This window comes from Phaethon lepturus, unplaced genomic scaffold (genome assembly GCF_000687285.1).
Source record: "Phaethon lepturus isolate BGI_N335 unplaced genomic scaffold, ASM68728v1 scaffold35333, whole genome shotgun sequence".
Lineage (NCBI taxonomy): Eukaryota > Metazoa > Chordata > Aves > Phaethontiformes > Phaethontidae > Phaethon > Phaethon lepturus.
The window spans coordinates 1-22103 of record NW_010530377.1 but is presented as its reverse complement, the minus strand read 5'-3'; the positions used below and the strand labels follow the sequence as shown (position 1 = coordinate 22103).

Here is a 22103-nt window from a genome sequence, read left to right as displayed (position 1 = left end):
CCTAGTTACTCACGGCATGAATATGGAACAAATTTATAGCATTCCTATCCTTTAATGAAACGCAAAGATCCTGCACGAAAAAATGCGTACACAGATTTTGGAGTAACACATGCACACGCAATACTCGTGTGTCAGTGACATACACAGTCAAGCAAGAAAATCATGTCATCTGTAATTCATACCCAAGACTTCAGGTATCAAAAATCTGCATTCAAAGCAGCTGGTGGTCTCCTATTACCACACTGGCTGCAGCAAGCTCTTCACATCTCATTAACAGCATAATAAAGGCTCAATCAGGCAAGACTGCCAAACATAGGCGTATAGAGGCTAGATTAGAAGGATTAGCTTGTACCAAGGTTTTTATTGCTTAGATCTCAGAATTGGGAAAGAACTAGTCCTGCCACAGAAAATACTTTCAAAAGAGCAAACAGCACATAGAGACAAAGATGAAACCCTCAAAGTGCTCTGAAGGCATCACACAAGGAAGGTGGCACCCAGCAGGTCACACGTGCTGCTTGTCTCCACAGGTGGGGCTTAAAACCACAAAAGCAACCGCACCGTTGAAACCAGAGCCAGAAGAACAGCCATCAGGATGGGGACACACATGCTTACACCAATGACCAAGTGTACTTTGCATATGCAACACAAGTAGCACTAAACTCAGCAGCTTTATTTCTCATGTATGTGGTAATTATGATTTAGTAGGGCTTCATAATGTTCTCTCTAATTACTGATTATATCTTTTTGTATACTTTTATAAGGATGTATAACATCTATATATTTTCAAACAGTTGGCACTGATGTACTTGGGCAAAATCTAAGGAAGAAAGGAGGATGCTGGAGGAAGAAACCAGCACACAGAGGGGGTCAACACCCCTCCGCTGATGGCACAGCAAAGGCAAGAGCAGTGAGCCTGCCCCCCGCCACGCCGCAATCCGAGCTGGGACCCCGAGTGGGGTGAACAACTCTCCTCGGCACATGCGGCCACCAGCAGCCATTCTCCAACCGTTTTCAGCCTGTGGGCCCTTAAGCACCCTTCCACGGCAGCTCAGACCATGCTAGAAATGTCACATTTTCTACAACCCCCCCTGCTCGCAGTGCTGGCGGCACTGGTCGTCTGCTGCTGCCCAAAAAATAAAGGGGGATCATACACGCACGAGTTTTTTCTCGCTGGGTGAGGGAGCTGGGTCTGCTCACGGAGGGACTGGGGAAGCCCCAAGGCCAGGACGAAGGATGCAGGGGATGAAATCCGGAGAAGAGTGAGACCTTGGAGGATGAGCCCATCCCTGTCTCGTATAACTTCATCTTCAGCCACTTTTCACATCCTCCTTGAGTGAGGAGTTGAAAAGCGCTGGTACACGGGGACAACAACTATTCGATCAATGAACACTGTCTGCATGGGGTCTTTAACACCCACAGAAATCAATGGCAACATCTTTTAACCTCAGCCCATCAGATTATGCTTGCAGCAGTAATGGAGGCATAAACACAAGACAAAAATAAATGAGCAAACTATTAATTATGAACAAGCACAAAACCTTTCTCATGTATTCTTTGTGAAATTAGCAGCGAATGCAGGTAGCTGGGTGCCTAACCACGCACAAGACGGTACATGCACGGCCATTTCTCACTGCAAAAGCCGCTTACTTTCATGAGGACGTGCTGGAGCACGTTACCACCCTCTTCACATACATTATTTGAAACTACTGCCCTAAATGATTGCATGTGAATTTTGATTGAAAACAAAAACTAAATCAGGTCTCAAACACTACCTAGATTACGAAGGGGAAGTTAGATAATGTGAGTCAGTAACTTACACCCTGTATTTTACCTTTACTTCTGTTATTATCAGGCCTTCCTCGCTTTTAGCCCTGGACAGAATAAAGTTTACGACTTTTGATGTATGTGGCAAGAAGAGATGATCTGGCAGTGTACAGCCTAGCAGCGTGACATGGGAAGGGCAGGGTGACAGCCAGCAAACATCAGGAGGACAGAAACACCAAGAAAGATGATAAAATTATTTGAAGTGGTATAAAAGGGACATAAAAATAAATTGCAATGGGAAATTTTACACCAAAGAATGCTATTTCTTGAGAACGGAGTTCATGGTATTTGTCTGTGGCAGCCTCCTAAAGCAAATGGTGCCCTGTTTTGAGGAACTGCAGAATCAGAAAGAGCACGGAGAGCGTGGGGAGGATGCTGAGATGCTGCATGGCCAGGAAAACAAATAGACTGATGTACCCAATCTCCATCTCTGAAAGAAAGATCCCACTATAAAGCACTTTTATTATGAAGAATAAGAAAGAAGCCGTTTGCAAAGACTCATATAGATTTCAGCTTAAGTATCTCTGCAAATTAATATACTTTGTAGGAAAAAAAGTCAAATGTAGTGTTTATTCTAAGCACTTTACTGCCTCAGACTCAGTAACCCGGTACCTTACATGGTCTCTTTGTAATGCAAATTTGCTAAAATACTATGCTTTCCATAAAACATTCATACAGACAAGCTCCCACTGCTCAAACACCAATTGTAAGTGGAGCAAAAATACACTACGTTTTTCTTAATACTTAATACTCTGCACCTAAGTCTTATCTGCATAAGCAGTTTGTGAGAAACCTTCTGCGGTAGCTGCAGCCACCATAGCACAAAGGTGGATGATTTCCCAAAGCAGCTGATGCAGGCAATTGTAAACTGAATTACCACATGCACAAGCCAAATGAAAATACTTTGTAGAAGGTACCTACAGCAGAGGGTTTTTTGAGGAAAAGAGATACATTACAGTGAGGAGAGAAGCATTTAAGGAGGCCAAACATTGCACATACTGCACCTGCTTGCTGAGCTCCTATTTAATAGTCACCTGCCCAACCACACAGTCTATCTCCACGAGGGTTTGCTGGGAATCCTCACCACGTAGCACCAGGCATGCCATTCCCAACCACTGCACTGACCAGATGTAATACATCCATCCAACAACATGTGGAGCCTACAGGAGATATAAAATCATCCTGACTAAGGTCTCCAGCCCAAGCTGATCCAGATGGTCCACAGAGTGGAAGATGACTCAGGGTTGGAGAGGGCTGAGGGAAAGGAAAGGTTCCCCGTTTATGACTTAAACAGCTGTAGAGAAGGACCAAAATGTCACCTTAAGGGTACAACGTTATGATAACTCTCTCCCTTCTCCAACGGACTTAGGTGTTAGAACATGAAATACCATAGCAAACCTATGGCCAGCTGAGATTCACAATATAAATTTTACTAAACTAAATTCAAATACACAGGATGAATTCAGGAAGTTTTATTATCTTTTCCTCTTCCCTCCACAGGTACCAAGTACTTTTGTTTCAAGATGATCTATAAGTGTGCCATCTCAAATTGAACTCTGAGCAACTGCTCTCACCCTGTATTTAGTTTTGAAAACTGCTGTTTCCTTTTCAGACTTGAGGAAAGGCCTAGAAACCTGGAAATTGTCTAATTTTTACAACTACACCAGCTGGCCTGATAGAAGAAGATACTATCTCCAGGTGCAAATCTTTCCCAGATTTCCCAGAGCTATGAGGCAGAACTCAAGACCTCATTGCCTGAGGTGACAGAAATATCTGCACTTGTTTCCATCAAGGCTCAGAGCTAAGATGCACAGGTGACCAACGGGAGGCATCGTAACAAGAGGTTTCCTTTATTCTGCATAATAACATGCCAACTGCAGCTCAGGTGTACTTCACAGACTGTCTGCCAGACCCGGTTCATGATCATCCAAAGCACACTGAGGCTCCGTTACTGCTCCTGAACCCAGGAAGGAGCAGGAAGGATCCTGAAGGAAACCAGGTCCTCAGGGGGATGATGCACATGCACACCATGATGCACTCACATCACACAAGCATTGCACGGCAAGGGCTGGGAGATTGGGAACTGCACCCCGGCACAACTACCCTGCAGTACAGACACAAAGTTAATCTGATTTAACATGAAACTTTTAAATTATTAAAATAAATTAGCAGTCACTGGTGGGGAAAAAAAAAGTTTGGAGCAGGATCTACAATCAAAATACAACCAAAACAGTAATTCGGCATATGAGCTTCACAGCATATTAAGAAAATAAGTACCTGTTCAAACACCCGCCATGATTTCTCAGATGCATTAAAAGAGAATGAACATACTGAAACCTATTTGGTTTTGAAATTCAGTTCATTTGGCACGTCCTCCACTTTTGAAAGAAAACAAGCAGCAAATGCAGACAAGCCATAGCATGAGCAGCCATGCACTCTCCCGCCCACCTGCCTGAAGCCCGACCCAGAGGAACATACCTGGCTATAGCAGCTTAGTTTCATCTTTAGACTCACTTAGTCCTCAGCCTGTCCATTAAAATGGTCAATAGCAATGCCAGCTGAGAAATGTCTATCACTGGGAACTCATTTTTACAGGTCATTGGCTAGCCAGACAACAACAGCTTCTAGCCATTACTGACCTCTCTTCGACATGAACTGCTGATTTCCAGGAGAAAGACGAGCCACGAGCCATCCATTTTCTTAATCGTAATTAAAACAAAATCAAAACCACTCAACTGTTTCTGTATGATTTTGTTTGTACAAAATATAAACATGCAATCATCCTGCTACATTTCTGGGATGCAAACACTAACATAAGAATCTGAATACATTCAGTCCATCTATTCAGGCAGGGCGTACCTTGTTACAAGCAGGTGCTGTTGAACAGAAATCAGCATCAGAACAGACTGGATAACAAAATGTTCTGCTGCGTCCGTCCCCAAGTAAGCTGACAACCTAGATTCGGACAGGTGTGTCTTATGATGGAAAAATTAACCACGATAAAGAAAAGAGTAAAATGCCCTTTAGATATGTCCCGTTCTCAGTGTCGTTAAAAAAATGCCATCTCCATAAAGCTCAAGCACACATAAGATAAGGCAAACAAACCTGCCTGGACAACTGACTGTTTGCCATACTGTCTGCCTTAATGGGTCTGGCAAAACTGGCTTGCTTAGTTGATGAGTCCTGCTCCCGCTGTACTATACAGAGCTATATGTTACAGACAGATCTGGGGGTTTTAAGAAAAATGGAGCAAAGCCACCAAAACACAAAATGAAGTTCGTATCAAAGAAAAACCCATATAAGCAGTTATTTCCTCTTACAAATACAGTAAATATTTGCCATTTGCAATGATTTTCAATCAGAGAGACAGACTACATCATGTTTGATTGCAGTAAAATGTCTCCTGAGAAAGTCTGCCTTGATCTAAAATTCTCATACTTGGGTTTTAATTCCCAGTCATATTTACAGGAATCTGCTTCCTCCAATTTCCTAATTGAGACTGCGTGGCTTGAAATATGCCCATCAGCTATCATATGACTGCAAATCTACTTGACTAAGAGATACACATTCTCAGGCTTCAGAAAATAATTAGGCACTCCAGATTTTCCTGCAGCTTCCTGAGGAGCAGATGCCAACGACCAACGTCAACAACCAAGACCACTGGTCCCGTACAGCCTCACAGCTCCTGCACCTCTATGTTACAGTGATTCACAGAATTGCTACCACAGTAGCCATCAAGATACATGGAAATTACACAACAAACCCACAACGGGCTGCATGTGTCCGATTTCCACTTTGAGCTGAACTTACGTCCTACTCACCAGGCTCTCGGTCCTTAGTGGATATGCACTCTTTTATGGACTCTGTTATGCCAAGACTAGCCGCAGTGGGGAGCGGGCCGAGCAAGGATTCCAGTGCGGGCGGTCTTACAGAGGCTTCCTTTCCATTTTTGCATTCCCCATCTTCTTTTTTTTTTACTCTATCATGAAATTCATTATAAAAGTCCTTGTTTAAATGATTAGCAACTGCTTCCAGTTCCTCATCTTCTGCCTCCTCCTCTCCAAGTATGCTAGAGGTATTATCTTCTATAGAATCTGTAAGGGGAAAAAAACCCAACAGATCATTGCATACCATCTGTTACAGAAACTAAATGAATAGGGAGGCACTCACTTAAAGGATAAACATCTTTAGTGAAAATATGTAAAAGAAATACATAATATTTTAGTACAATATATGATTACATGGAGTTTCCAGATGCTCTTCAAATTCATTACCTTGGTTATTAAAATGTATTTTTGTGAATATAGTCATAATTTAAAATAGAAGTATTGTATTATTAAATTATGGCAGGTAAAAGGGCTTTGCGAGAGAAGCCGACTACCTCCTGGTGTAATTACAAATAAAAAATACCCAGTTCAACCTGCACAAAGCCCTTCTATATCAATTAGTCAGCTGGGGGATTCAGTGACAGAAGGGTCTAGACACTGGACCACTGCACTTTTAGTGATGAAAAGGAACATTCTCAGGTGCCAGTGCCAAGCTATACTGCACCAGGAAAGAAAAACAACTCAAATCATTAATGAACTGTCATTGTAATGAACGATGTAGTTGTTCTGAAGACTGATATTTGAACCAACTAATTGGCAGAGAGAACCCCAATGCAATAGAGATCTTGTAATATGCCATCATATATATGACCACATTTATCACAATAAAGTTCATACACTTAAGACTGCCTGCAGGATCTGAACCTGTTATTATTTAAGTAGTCACAAGACTTTATAGACTTACCATCTTTAGTGAAATTTGCAAATACACCTTTTGCTTTCGGTCTACTGTTTTCTAATTCAATCTCTATTTCATCTTGATAGCTCGATATTTCACCTGTGGTGTTGAAATAAAAATAAAACTCAGCAATCGTTGATGTAATTTTGAACAAATGAGTGATATGTTACACTAAATACAACTTATACCTTCAAAATCTTCCAGCTTTTTTGATAACGCCTTCTCAAGCTGAAATGAAAATAAACAAAATAAATGTGAAATTACTAAAAAAAACCCCAACTTTGTACTGTTTGTGAACTGTACATAAAAACACAGAATCATAGGGTATTTTAAAAGCAATAACCAGGTTTTGAATCCCAACTCAAATTACTTTATAGTGTCTGACAGATAAGACGGACACGTTTCAAAATACCGACCAATTTCAAACGTTATCTCACCCATCTCTATACTTCAAAAGGAACCTTCACTCTGGCAAGCTGCAAATAAAAGGCCCCATTCTTCAGCAGTCAGACTTTATGAGTGTGCTTGTAGATGTGAGCAAGCGCAAGGACAGCGCTGAAATTGCAGTGCCCAGGCTGGACATAGCACACAGGCGATGGCAGAGTGAAGAACTGACTTACAGCACCTGGCAGGTTCTTGAGAATATCAGACACACACCTACAGACACTTAAATGATAGCTTATTTAGGACAGTAAAAACAAAAACCCTGAAAAACTAATAACGTAAGATCTGGCTCTGACAGTAGTAAAATCTTCTCCTCTGGTGTCAGCTTTAGTTCATGCTTTGTAAAGAAATTAAGCCACACAAGAACTGATCTCTGTGTACAGCAGTTGCTGTACCACACAAAAACCCAGCAGCATCATTAAAGTAATTGGGTTATTGTTTTCATACGTTTTAAAAAAAGTTACACGTAATGGTACTTCTCCTGACCACAGGTATCACCTTAAAAAAAGTGCACGGTTTCTGAGCCAATTACAAAGCTTACACCTTTGCAACCCTGACCCTTGCTAAGCAGGGTGAGAGTGCATGCAGCATGTAGAGGAGAAGTGCAGACATCAGGACAGCTGCTCAAGACCTCCATGCCACAAGCTCAGCTTAACTTGTCACATGAGAGCCTCCAGTTTTGTAAGGAGAAAAAGATGTGATGCTTTGGTAAAAGGTCAAGGCACTAGAAGGGAAACACACACGCAGCAGCAAAGCAAGCATAAAGGAGATACCAGCGTTTAGGGTAACTGCATCAGCTTGCAAATGGGGGAGCATCTGGGCAGAGTATGCTAAGCCCTCATCTGCAACCCAGCAGTCACGGACAAAGCACCAAGCCCCGATACCCAAGGCTGGTCAGTTAGGGTTTAGTATTAACTGATTCAAAAAGGAAAATGCAGAGGGAGGAGAGAGGTGAGAAGTGCAGAGAGCATCCAATTCAGAATTCACCTGCTGTATCTTCAATTTTTTTTGCCCAGCTGTAAACGAAGGAGGATCACATTCTTCTTCCAAGTCAATCTTCATAAACTCATCTATGGTTAGCTGACTTGTTGGTGTATCTTCAAACTCTGTCAACCTACCAAAGCATACAGTATATTACCACAACATCTTTAAGAACTTCTTTAAAAGTAACAAAATTTGTCAAACTGCTAAGTTACAGAATAAACATGTCATCCTTAGAAACTCTGGCTCAAATGCAGAATAAATTAAAACTGAAGTGATACTAATTGCTTCATCTGCTGCAAAGAAAGTATCTCTTCATATCACAAGTTAGCTTTTGATTTATTAGCGTATGTAACATACACTTTTTTTGATGAACAAAGACCTAACAGAAATACCGCAGCCACTATAGTCAATTAAGTATAGACTGACAAAACTGAGATGAGAAACGGAGCTCATTCCTCCTGTCTCATTGCTTTTGTTATCCACAACAACAACAAAACAGATTCCCAGACTAAAATATCTGCCACGATAGTTTAGGAGTACGCTCAAAAATATTCCTGATATGTTGGCGTGATTAATTCATGCAAAGCAAATGTTAAAGTAACATATCTTCAGCAGACTGGAAAAGGGACAAGAAATAATCTTCCCGGGACACACAGAAGCAGCAGTAAAACAAAGGGACTGTCTGCACATTGCACAGATGGAACAGATGAATGTATGTAATTTTACAATAATATACTTTGTATTTGTTTAATGTTCGCATCTTAAAAGTTCCTACCTATGTGAGAGATGGGACTAGCTCCACGGGGAACTGCCATGAAAGCAGATGAATCTTTCAAAGGAACTGAATCTTAAATGAGGCCGCGTTGTCGTAACTTCATCCACAGATTTCAGCATTTTATACAGGTGGTTGAGAATGATCACATCCATTTTACAGATGGAGAAAGCGAGACAAAAGGTTAAGTACAAAGCCAGGTCAGGAAATGTCTGGCAGAATGCTTTTCTGACAGCAAGTGCCCTTTTATTAATATCAACATTTTCCATGGGAAAACGGCAACGATGGGTCTGCAGCTGCTTCACTGGAATATTCCCATCTTCCAGAGGAAGCAAAGCTGACAACACCTTCCATCTGCAAAGCTAGGAAACTAAAAACAGTGATTCAGTAGTCCCAGCACAGGACCCTTCACCGTTTTTCCCCCCCAAAACAGAGTCACAGCTTTCTCTTCTACTGCTGATTGCAACAAAACTCCTTCCAAAGGAGGAATTTTCTCCATGACAGAAATTCCGTTTCCAACCAACTCCAGGGCCAAGGCCACGAGCACCTCACCCTGCTCTCTCCCTACATCCTATGAGTACCTGTATTTCTTTTTTTTACAACCTGAGGAGGAAGACAAGACAGCCCATACAAAGGGACGTAACTTCAGGACACTTTGCCTGGAGGCACCCTGCTCCCAGAGCACGTTCCACAAGCCGCACGCCGTGAAACGCACAGGGCACCTCTACAGAACACGACGGCAAGCGGCACGCGGAGCCCACGCGTGGCTGGGTCAGCCAGAGCTAGTGCTGCTGAGGAGACGAAAGCCTCTGAAACCTAGTCTCACTTTTGGAGCACAGGCATCTCCACGAAGCCCCAAATTAGCCGTGTATTTGAGAATGACTGACAGCGCAAAACTTTCCCTCAGAGTACCAGAGACCAGCTCCCTCCTCCTCCCTTTCAGATCAAATTGGAACAGAGAGGAGGATGCTGTTGGCAGCAGCAGCACGCCGCTTTTAATTAACAGACTAGAAACCTTTAACGGGCTTCCAGCGCATTATCCACCTTCCAGAAGGGAGCCTCATCTATATGGGTAGAGGAAAAACCTGGCTAGGGCATTGTTATTATTACTTTAATTCATTATTAATTTCATGCCAAATCCATGTATCATTTTAGGAGCATGGATCTTCCCAGCCACCATCATTAAACTACAGCCATCCGCCTCTCCATCTATGAATCATGCGCTCACAGGTAGTCCCACTTCAGCAAGACTTCTCCTCCCAACCAGCCTCGCCTAGTTAAAATATTATTTTCCTCCCACTGTAAAAAGCCAACATGCTCTTTGGCAAAGACGCCCGGTTTGTTTACCCCACACTTGCTCCAAGTTTGAGATGAGCGGCCAGACCCAGAGCCCAGCCAAAACGGCAACACCCCCAGGCATGCAGCGCAACACGGAAAACTCCAGTGGCAAAACCAGTCGCTCACGAAGCTCATGAAGGCTGGGGAGGAGAGGACCATGCTTGAACTTCAGCACCTCACCCCGTGCACGTCTCCCTGCAGCTGAGGGGTCAGGTGAGCCCTGAGGCTCTGTCTGTCCCCCTCCTTGTCCACCACGTTGTGTGACTCACCTCACGTACCTGCGCCCGTCAGACATTAGCCCATGGGTGAGCCAACGTGCCGACGGCTGGCAAGAGCTTCACCTCAAGCTCCCCCAGCTTCAGCCCTGAGCTAAAACGGCAGCACAGGTCTCTCCTAAAACCTCCAGTGCGTCTGCGCTAGGACAGGGCAGAGCTCCGTCATGTTTGCCGGTGGTGCTACCAAGGAGCTCAAACCCACAGCACATGTGGCCACCAGCATCCAGTCCCGCCTCTTCCTCAGTCCTGATCCCAGCCAAACGGGCGAGGGCTGCCCACCCGGCGGTGAGGGCTGCCAGTGTGACGCCGTAGGTACAGGCTGGTGGCAAGCCCACATTTAGAGCAGCACGTTACTCCTTCAGTTCTCGCTGGTCTTAACCACAAGGCTGTAGCCTTCCTCCTGAAATGAAGAACCATCCCTGATGGTCAGGATCACAGCTTGAGCATCATCTCTGTGGGAGAGCGAGCTGTTCACTCAACATTTTCTCCTTCAACTTGATATAAATAAATACCTGCACTTGCCAACCGCTTGCCTGCCTCAACATTTTACATTGGCTGATATCCTGTCTACATATTTTTAAACATTTCTTTAATTTTATCCAGTGTTTGGCCACATGCCACCAAGGCAACAAACTGATGCAAGCAGCAGTCTACACCGCATGAAACAAGGTAACATCAGTTTGGCAGCTAAGAAAAACCAACACAACCTTAATTATAAGAACAATAATTTCAGGGGAGAGGGAGTGCCCTGATGAAAAAAAAAAATAGCTATGGGCTATTTTTCGAGTCCCACATAAAAATGATACCCAAGTTCATTTTGCACTTTTGTAATCTAAAAAAAAAAAATCTAATAAGAGTTGCCATTTCGAGTTATGCATAGAAGGAGGAAAATAAACACATATACAAATTAAGATATTATTTCCTTGGCACAAATTCAAAAGGGCTCTAAAAATTGAAATTTGGCAGACAAGTAGTTCTTCTATTTATAGTCGAAGCAGAGGCAACCACTACAGCTCAGACTAAGATTCAACTTCCAGTAGAAACCCTTACAGTTTCTCACAGCAAACCCTTTCAAGCAAATTCCTTTGGGAGAAAAGTTTTTCCAGAGCTTGGTGTCATCTGCCCCTAACCCCAACCTTTTTTTTCCAAGAAAAATTGCCACAGCTTTTGTTTCATCCATTTAGGGACAAAACCACACCTCATCTTCTGATAAAGCACTTTTGTGCACAAAACAGTAAACTGATTCTGTTCACACATAATTTAGCTCCCAATAAGGGAAAATGGGTTGGTCATTTTGAAGTTAAGAGCAAATTTTTTTTTTCCACTTTGTTTTGTTTCAGGCATACCATCCAGTGAAGACTTATGAATCCAGTCTACAGACAAGGAAAAAAAGACGCCTGTGCAGCTAGCTGCTCGGTTTTAATGTTTAATTGAAATTCTGCAGCAGCGGGGTGCGACAAAGCACGTAAAAAAACAAGGTCTTCTGGAGTCCAACTCACAAATGCTTCAGGGATCCAAGTTCAAAGTCCAAGAGGGACTTCTAAGCAGGGACCATTTAGGAAAAGCCACAGTGTCCTCCTATGGATACACAATCAGCATCTAGCCCTATAAAGAGGGCAGCATAAAGCAGAGGTATCTTGTGCCGGACCTCTATACAGAAGGGTAAGCAAATTATAACTTCAGAGACAATTGTTTTAAAGAAGGAATGTGAAATTTAGCCCAAGCAGTCAGCTTTTACGTTACCTGTTGTGACAGGGTTTTTTTGAAGTACTTAAAATATATTATTAATGGATTAAAAAAAATACTAAGCTGAATATTGGTATATCGTTAGCAGAAATAAATTTAAAAAATTTTACTGCAAGATAAGCTGCTGGTGGTAATTAAATTCCCCTGATTCTTCCCAAATTAACAATATAATTAAAACCCTAGGTAATAACTTACATGGTATCTACATAATCTTAACTGTCATATCAATGACAAATATTCTAGTAATAGATCAGCTGATTTGACAACTCCAACATTTGCAAACTCTGGAAAAGTAAGGGATTTACTTTTGTATCTTAGTGAAGTACCAAAATATTGCCATATATCCCCACTGTTTTAACTTAACGTTCATCAGTGCTGCCTACCACTGTGCACTCACTCATAGGAGAGACGTTCAGAACTCGCACTGATGTGGCAAACCATCACTATTTTTCATGCTACAAATTTAACAGTCTATTGCATCATCCTTCTCTCCCCATTTTTTTCCAAGCCATACATTGTTTATGCATGAACTGTTTATGGAAGTATGTAAACACACACCCTAAAAGTGATATTGAACACAGAACATGTATCAGAAAGTTATTAAATGCTTCCTACATGACATAAAAAAATTTTCAGTATCCACCAGTATAAACAGAAGTGTAATCTCCTTATATGCAATCATGGTACGTATATATAATTTTACATGAACTTGCAGCAATATTGAAAAGGTATTTTTAAAGCCTATATGAATGAGTATCGCATTACTAAAGGTAAGCACAAAATCAGAGGTGACTCAGTTACTGTGTTTTGCGACTTGCAACTCATCACCCGAGCTGTGCTAAATTAGTCTATCTGTGTTGCTGGACCCATGCAACTGTAAAGAGAAATATTTTCACTTAAACAAATTCCATGGTGTACTACATCAATACATTTCACCTCTTTTTGCAATGGACTAAGAGCATACACACACAGTCAGTTACTGCAAATTAATTGGTGACTGGTAATTTACGGTGCTCATTTGCTGGCAACTCTTTGTCGTTTTTCTTGGTATTAAGGAATGGGTATCTTGAAAGATTTATTGTGCTAAATAAAAGCACCCTTTAGAATTAGTTGCTTTTACTTGCTCACGCCAAAACAGAGATTTAAAATTATCACAAATTCATTAGCATAAATTTTAAAGCTCTGATTCTGCAAACGCTTGCACACACGGTTAACTCGGGCTAACGCTTGTGCACATGGGTAGCCCGCCAAGAATCCCACCAACGGAGGTCCCTGGCCATCCCAGAAGCCTGCCAGTCTAAACAACCTCAAATGTTTTGTTCCTGTTTTTTTTCCCCCGATTCAAGTGTTCACATCATGCTAACGAAACAAAATGCTTTAACATTCCTTAAAATTTAGTTTCATTAGCACGGTTCCTCCACTGTGGTCTGTCAAAAACACTCTGTGATCTCCTGGAAAAGGAAAATAGCGTGCTGCTTAATTTCTTAACAGCCGCTCAGATGAGGAGTCAAACACAGAGAAAACTGTTTACAAGATCTAAACCCAAGTTAGTGCTAATAAGTTAATTATTGTTTCAAAAGTAACAGACACCAAACAATTTTCAAATGACATTTTTAAAATAAGTATGAAATACTAAAATATATTAGGATCTAATTAATGTGTTAGCTTACTAGCTGTATAGAAGCTGGGTTTATAAAAAGGAACGTGGCCTGTGAAATTGGATTCCTCAAAAATAAAACCTTTTTTCATTAAAACAGACAATCCAACTTACAAAGGTATGCAATACCAACCTGCATGGATCAAGTTGTATTTTACTCGCCATACTTGAAAGATTTCAAGTAAAATCATGTATAAGCCACTTGAAATTATTTAACTGGAGAAATAAAATATTTCTCAATTACTTTCTTAGCTTATCACAACAGCAGCCAGCGAAGGAGCTCCCAGGCTGCTGAGCTGAGATCGGAGCAGACACCACCACAAGCTCCTTTACATGAAGTCATTTTCCCAATTTTCTGAAAACTTCTCCCCACACCACACTTCAACCACGAGCACTTACACAACTCTGACGTACTGAGCATCCTCTACCCATTCTCCGTGCTCAAACACCTTGGGTAAACAGCTCCCACTTAACTCATCAGTTACATTTCACAGGACTTCTGCACGGCTTTACTTGGATCACGGCCGAACACAGACTTCTTCACGCCTTTCCCTTCAGTCCTGGCCTTGATATGGCTTTGGTATTTTGGAAAATGTAACCTCGCAACTACGCGTGACCCCGTTGACCTTCTCTTCCCGTCCTGACTCTGGATTCATGCATCGACTTGCTCCTCGCTTTGCCTGCTCTCACGGGCATCTACCGGGCTTGAGCCTGCACTGGGAGCTTGGACATGAAGTCTACATGAGCTATATATTGCAGAAATGAAAATAAGAAAAGCTGCAGGCAATACATTTATCTCTATGCATGAATCTCTGATTTTTCCAGAAAATTACCAATGCAGACGTTGAAAGGGCTGTAGTTGGGTCCCCAGGATATGAGCAAAGGACCCCCTTTATAAAAGTCCCTGCAGCATCTCCAGCTGGTAAATGGAGTTCCTTCCTAACAAGTCTTGTCTTCCTTTCTCCAAAATGCTATTTTGTTGTGAGAAAAAACATGCACCTCAAAAATGAGCCCGTTAAACCCATTCTGGCCTTTCATTCCAATTCCTTCTAAATGAAGTTTTACATCTTCTAAAGGTCATCACAAATGGGTTTTTCAACAGATAGTACTTTATGGAACTGAGAAGAAATATTTTTTATGTAAAAAGCAGCTCAATTTAAAGATAAAGAGAGTAAGCCAAAGAAGTTAAATGCAAGTGTTAACAAAGATAAGCTGATTTTTTTATTTATTTCTATTGAAGAATTGCCTAAGATCTTCAAACAGGCATAAGGGCCACACAGTATTAGATAATGCACAATGGACAAATATCACAAAAATTATTCTCACTGTCGATAAGACAGAATTTAATATGCAGAGAAAGTATGCAATAGGTGAATAAACAGATGAAGGGGCAGAGTATGTAAAGGTTAAAAAGGCAGCAGCAAAGACAGGTGCATTGAACATAGGCATAAATGTGAGGATTAAACTAAAATTGGGTTTATTAAAAGTTAATTTCTGCTATCTCCACAGATGAGTACACAGAAAATAACAATTTGACTAATTAGTTAATATTTGTATAGTACTTTGAGTATATAAAGTGATATATAAGTTAATATCATTTCAATTAGACTGGAAATGAGATAGAATATCAGTGCATTTATTAATATTTAATACGTTCATTTTCAACAACAGCAACAAGCTTTACATTTTAATTGTGTTCTTCAAAACATAGAGCTAGAAGGCCCTGTGAAGTAACTACAAAGTTTTCTTACCAAGATCCTACCAAAACCCCATGCATACTAAAAACAAACCACACTGTTTTTTAACCAAACAGATGGTTAAATTAAGAACTCTTGATTCAAAGACAAGGATCTGCGGGCCATGTTTTGCCACTTTTTTCCTTTCAAAACAGATTGCCTCCCTGATCAGGTCATTCATTTTTATGACCTGAAGGTACGTCACATTTTTGTGGACCTCCTCCTAAGAGCTACTCCCCCAACATACAGCAGTGAGAGAGACGCTTAGACTACGGGCACGTAGGGCATGATGCTCTCCAGCTGATGGACAACGGGGTGAACTAATCCCCTTTTACACAGGTGCATCAGCTGCATTGCATAGGATTAGAAAGAAGAAGAAGAATTCTTAGAGAAGGGCTGCCACCCCTTGCTGAGGGTCTTCCTGAAACAGGAAGCCAAGCAGAGCTTTCTTAAAAAGCATCGCTCCCGCATCCTCAGCCAAGCCACTGATCAACCCCGACTGCTGGGCAGCCTCTGCAAGGCCGGGGAAAGAAGGGACCTTGTGTCGGTGCCGCCCCTTCCCTTGCAGATTTCTGCCACGGAAACCCATCACCACCAAAAGCAAGTTCAGCTTTCAATGGTCTGTGCTTCCCCAAGAGCTATGTAGCCAGCTGGGAGCTAAATCAAACCACACAGCAGAACCTGCAGGCTGGACGTTTCAGCATTAGCTGGACTCCTGTTTGTTTTCACTTCAAGAGCTGTCGGGGCAAAGCCATCAACAGTGCGCGTAGCATCTAACGCCATCCATTAGGGAGAGTTCACCCAACTACGCCCAACACCTTCACAACGCACAAAGCAGCGGTAGCTCTTTACAAACCAAAGTCACTACAGCAATAATTAACAGGAAAAAAAACTGTACATCAAACTGAGAAGCAAAGAAATTTTTAAGAATGTGAAACAAGTGCTTATTAATTTAGACAACTTCTACTTGACGGCATTCTTAGAGGAATTCTTGAAAGAAGAGGAAAAAACCTGGAGTGCAGAAAGGGTTATTCAAAGATATTTTTCTATTTGCCTTCGTTAAATACTATATAACGTGCTCTTATTTGAAAAACATCAATCAAATTTATATATTCGTGATAAATACAGTTGTAATTATAGCTGCCTGAAAATAATTCAGCTGTCACGTTTACCCTGTCAAAGTAAATAACGCTGTCATTTTAGTGGATGTATGTGACTTGAGTAAACACTTCAAAGCATGAATTTTGAAGTAAGATTTCTTCGCTTGAAACAATTGCTCCAATTAATTTACCTTCCAACTCTAATTTATTATGCTTATTTTCTTAGTAAGATAAACTCTTTAGCTATTTAACCAAAGCATCATGAAGTAGATTGTGGGTTCATAAATCATTAATCATACAAAATGCACATTAAAACACATGATCTGTTGACCAAAGGAAAAAAAAGTGGCATTTGCACTGTTCCATCCTTACAGTTGTAGTACCTTGAAGCACTGCAAACACCTTGAATTTATCCCTATACCCCCCATGCGTGGTAGGGAAACACTATCATTCTTGTTCCACAAATTAAGACCTGGGGCAAAAAACATTTTTCACAATTAAGAAGCAAATATTATTAACAAGTATTAGACTTGGCTGGATGTGCTTACACTGGTCTCAGCAAGGTGGAGAGAAAGAGAGACACTAGGGGAACTTTCTAAACACAGACCTTGGTGGAACAAACTTCAGAATATCTCGGTGGTACAAAAATTTCTTACTGGTGGCAACAGAAAGCATGGTATTTCACAGTTAGGTCATTTTTTACTGAACTTATGGGGAAAGGAAACATTACAACTTTTCAAAACTAAAGTGAGGGAAACCGGATGACTGCTTACTTCATCAAAATGTGGAAAATATTACTAAATTTTTAAAAGAAAAACATGCCAAAGGTAATTGGGAAATTCCCATTTTCAGGCTCACATTCTACTGATAATTCCAATTCTGACACCTTCGGTTAACTTACCATTTGACTCACTGCGCTGTCTTCTATTTATTAGCAGTGCAACACTATTGAAAATGAACATTTTAGCAAAGTATTTTGAAAAGTTCTGCTCAATAACAGCTAAAGGACAAGACTTCTCAGCACTATATGCTGGATTAATGAAATAAAAAAAAAAAAAATCTCACAGTACACCCTCGGCTTTGAGAATCCATCAATTATTTCTTCTGAGGACATGACAACACTGTTAACATTTCTGACCCAACATTTTTCTGCCTTCAACTCTTCACCTGTTAAATGGGCACAGTGCTCCTTACCATCTTTGCTAAGCATTTGAGGCCTTACATAAGAGGCAGGTGTTAGTACTTAAAAGTGACCAGCTAAAACATGTTGTACTTATTTTATTCTTGGTACTTCTGAAAAGGAAAAGAACCTGGTTTTCTCTGATATACATTCATTTTAAACTACACTGCTTTTCAGTACGGTAAAGGAAAGATAAAAGCAATAAAACTGCACTGACCTTTTCCTTAATGTAGATTCACAAACCTTGACCACCCTGATGACCTCTTTAACAGTACGTCGGAAATCATGCATTCTTGCTGCCACTAGCAGAGCTAGAGAATAAGCAGGGAAAGTCAATGTCAAAACGAGGAAAATTTCCTGAAGGCAGAAAACAATCAGATAACTACACTCTCTCTTTGCCCCTGTCTTCAGCTAAAGAGCTGTAAATGCTTATGCTCAGCTGCGTCCCTGAATACAGGTGATTGACTTGACTTTACAAACTTTACTCCTTACCCAACGAAACAGCTGACTGCAAATCGCACCCTGAAAAATTCTGTGCTTTAGCATTTGGGAAACCATGGTCAGCTGCTTAAATACAGCACAAGGACATCTCATTGATCACACATTTTCAAAGTTCTCTTTTTAGCAGAATTTACTAGTCCTGAATAAAAAGGTTTCCAGTTAAGTCATCCAGAAGTGAAACACTGAATCTGCTTAAGCTGTTATCCTTCTCCTTGTCACCACTATCTTCCAAGTGCCCAAATGCTCTCCTGCAAGACCCTCTATACAGCTAGACAACGAGTACTGGCTGTATTTACCTTAGCGTGTTGATGCAGAGCACTAGCTCCATTCTGAGGCATCGCGCCTGCTCATCGTGCAGGCTCGGTGTGCAGGACAGTTTTAAGCATGCAAAACTGATTCCTTTCAGGGCACACTAAACCTGAGCACCATTTCAGGCACCTGTTTGAAGGGCTTCAGCTCTTAATTGGAACATCAGGGGCTGAACTAACAACTGGCCCTTTACACAGCCTTACAACGTAGGGCACAGACATTTGGGCCAGGGAACCAAACTAAACCCAGTAAACCACACGAACTGCGTATTGCACGGATGGGTGTATGGGACTCAGCACCATCTGCTTCAGTCTATCGATCCATGGCTGCTGAATCAAATTACTTGCTCATGTGGGTATAGTCTATGCAGTGAATCAAAGACCAAGCTATACTCCAATTTTTAGCAATGTGCAATAGGCAAGTGCTATGAACAAAAAGAGGCTAGAAATTTCAAGAAGATTGCATAGTCTTGGGTTCCCTGAGGTTTGAGTGATATTTCTCATTCCAGCATGCACACGTAAGATCTTTCAAGTGAAATAAAGCATATAGGTGAACTCTGTGACTATACTCTTCGTTACTTTGACCTCACTGGCTGGTGCTGACTACCTTTCAACCTATCCCTCCCAAACCGGTAGGTTTTTTGTAAGCATCATCTTGGAAAAAGATGAAGAACGAGAGGAAAATAATTTCACAGCACAGGTCAAAGAGGGCATTTCTTGCATAAGACTCTGTGTAAAGACACAAATCAAAGTGCTTTCACTAATGGTGTCATTTTAGCTGACAAAAAACCCTTTTAGCAACTAGAGCTTGCAGAGAGTGGGGGTGAGAGGAGAACCATAAAGGAGGTTAAAAAATCCAAAATGTAATATACAAAGGATCTGAGCAAGTAATGTAGGAGCAAGGGCAAAAACGAAGTTTGAGTTTCAGAAACTAGTTCGATGAAGACCTGTATAACCTGTAGGTACCTGACAGCACAAAACCCAGAGAATATGGCATCACCCAGGAAATGAGAAAGTCCTCATCCGTTCCCAACTCCCAGACTCTCCCATCCAACCCACTGCGGGGGAAGCGATACAGCCAGTGTCCGACATACCTGCTCCGCAGAGCCCCGAGGGCCGGCGGCCGGTGTGCATCCAGTCCCGCTTCATTCTCTGCAACAGCCTGAGCGCCGTCATGGACACCTCGTGGTTCTTATCCCCGAACTCAAGCATGTGTGCAAAACGAGGAATATATAAACATGGATCTGCAACAGAAAGCAATACAATTATTTCTAATGCTAACTTTTCATTTAGGAAACGCAGTACTTGAGCAGCAGTACTGCAGGGCTGTCATGGTCGGCTTGCTTCACGTCTCAGCAAACACCACTGACTGCGCTGCTGGGCCAGATCCTCTGATCACTGAGCTTTAGAAGCACCTTTTTAGTTAAGCTGAAACAAAATCCTTTCTTGCTTTATAGAAAAAAGACCTTTAAAGTGCTGCACAAAGTTTTTCTTACATGCTTTTCAGGGTCCAAGGCTCCACATGCTGACTTGGACACGTGAGCAGTGTTACCGGTATCAGTGAAATTATGCACAAAGCTCAGCATTTGCAAAAGCTTTCTTAGAATGAGGACATGACTTAGACCCAAAGCTTTTAACATTTCCTGCAAAGTAACAAATAAGGTAACTTGCATGTCTCATCTCACACCTAATTACAAACTAAGCTTTGAAAAAAATTCGTTTGCTAATGCCATGTCCCTAACAACAGTCTACTTAAACCCTTAAAGTTAGTTCCAGCGCCGCCTGTTCCAACAATACCAAACACTGCTTATTGCAGATACTGAGGCGTACTCTCCATCAGCATAAATTGCTGGAACCCAATTAACGTCAACAGCACTATGACAACTTACATCGGCCACGGACCTGCCTCCAGATGTACAAACCTATTTTCAAGTGTTGGTGACATCAGCTTGAAACTAACCAAAATGTGTCAGTACGGATTGTGCTTTGTCTAAACCAATTTATAATTTATCAAACAATCTTGTAAAAGCTGCACTTAACACATGTTTACTCTTACTTGAGGTATCAATTTCTCATTTCCTGCCAGCCCTTTATCACTTGACTGAAAATCCATGACGTACGGTAAATTGTTAACTATTAGTCTCTACTCAATTTCCTTAGCTGATCCCCTATGTGGGCACTTAAACTGATAGAGATGAAAATTCAGCCCGAAACACTGGAACAATCTTACAGATATACAATTAATCAGAGCAGTTTTATTTAGCACCAGGTACTAACAATGATGCCCTGTTGCTATCCATAATTACCAACATCCCATTTGATTATGCCTGTCAGCCCTGCAGAAGCAAATTAAATGAAAGCATTTATCAAGCAAAAACTTCCAAACACGTGTCTCTGAAAACTAAATAAATCCTGGAGTGCAGTCACCTCCTAAACGCGACCCTAAAAATCAAAGATTTAGGAACGACTAACAGATCCCCATGATTCTTAAGGGTAGTTGTTCTGTATTTCCAAGTATGATGGCGTAAAACTATACGGAAATGACCAATTCCAAAATACAACAACAACAAAACCAAAAACCCTTTCGGCGGGGATAGCCTGGGCTTCAACAGGCGTTTAAACTTTGCTCTTCGCACTACAGGAACGTGTGCGACGTTACAAAGCAACGCTCGGTTTGCTTTCCCATCTCTTCTTATCCGGAGAGGGCCCAACTTCAGCTCCTGCGGCCGAGGAGCGGGGCAGTGCGAAGCAATTCACAGCTTTCTCTCCAGAGCCGAGTTTCGGGAACATTTCCACATTCGCATTGTAGCTGTTCAGACATTTCTGCTGGCATTCATGCCCACAGGTCATTTGACCAAACATCGCACATCCTCAATTTAAATTCTGAAGTTACCAAACAGCCAGAAAATGAATATGCAGGTCGGTTTTAAGTGAAAAGCCTTAAAGAGGCCATAAATGGCTGATACATAAATTAAATGCAGGGCCTAGGTTAACATAAACACGTCCTGCGTGGATGCAAACATTTAAAAAAAAATGAAGTATTTTTAAAAAGTTGTAAAACCCAAAAGCCTTGAATCCTTTCACAGGTACAAAAACAAGCGTGGCGGCAGCAAGGGTGTGCTGCTCCCCAGCGAGTCCCCTTGCCTTCGCAGAGACCCCGGGGACTGAAACCCTGGCACAGGAGCGCGTTCAAGTGGGGCAAACCCCACTGGATTCCCTGAACGGGGACTGGGGGGCCGTGCAGCAGGTAGCAGGAAAAAAATTATTCGCTTTTTTAAAAAAGGAGCATGTGTTTTTCTGAAGACTTTCCCGTCTCTCTCTATCGCACTTGTGACCTGGAACTTGGACTTTGGAAGTACCTAGATGCCACGGTCATTAACAGGCATATAGAAAAAATTCTCAGAAATTGTTTAAAAGAGTGACTTCCCAACCAAAGCAGGTAACTGGCGCGGC

At 41.7% G+C, this 22103-nt stretch overlaps 1 protein-coding gene across 1 annotated transcript; it reads right to left on the bottom strand.

Annotated features, from left to right (window-relative positions):
* Positions 1–5637: 5637 nt before the first annotated feature.
* LOC104618613 (transcription factor IIIB 90 kDa subunit-like) lies at positions 5638–19889 on the bottom strand. Its single transcript, XM_010284250.1, has 6 exons — positions 19745–19889; positions 18059–18152; positions 8041–8167; positions 6798–6837; positions 6616–6708; positions 5638–5918 (listed from the first exon to the last, which is right to left on the bottom strand). The coding sequence occupies exons 1-6, from the start codon at positions 19860–19862 to the stop codon at positions 5638–5640; spliced, it is 753 nt and encodes a 250-aa protein (XP_010282552.1). The 5' UTR covers positions 19863–19889.
* Between the last annotated feature and the right edge of the window lie 2214 nt (positions 19890–22103).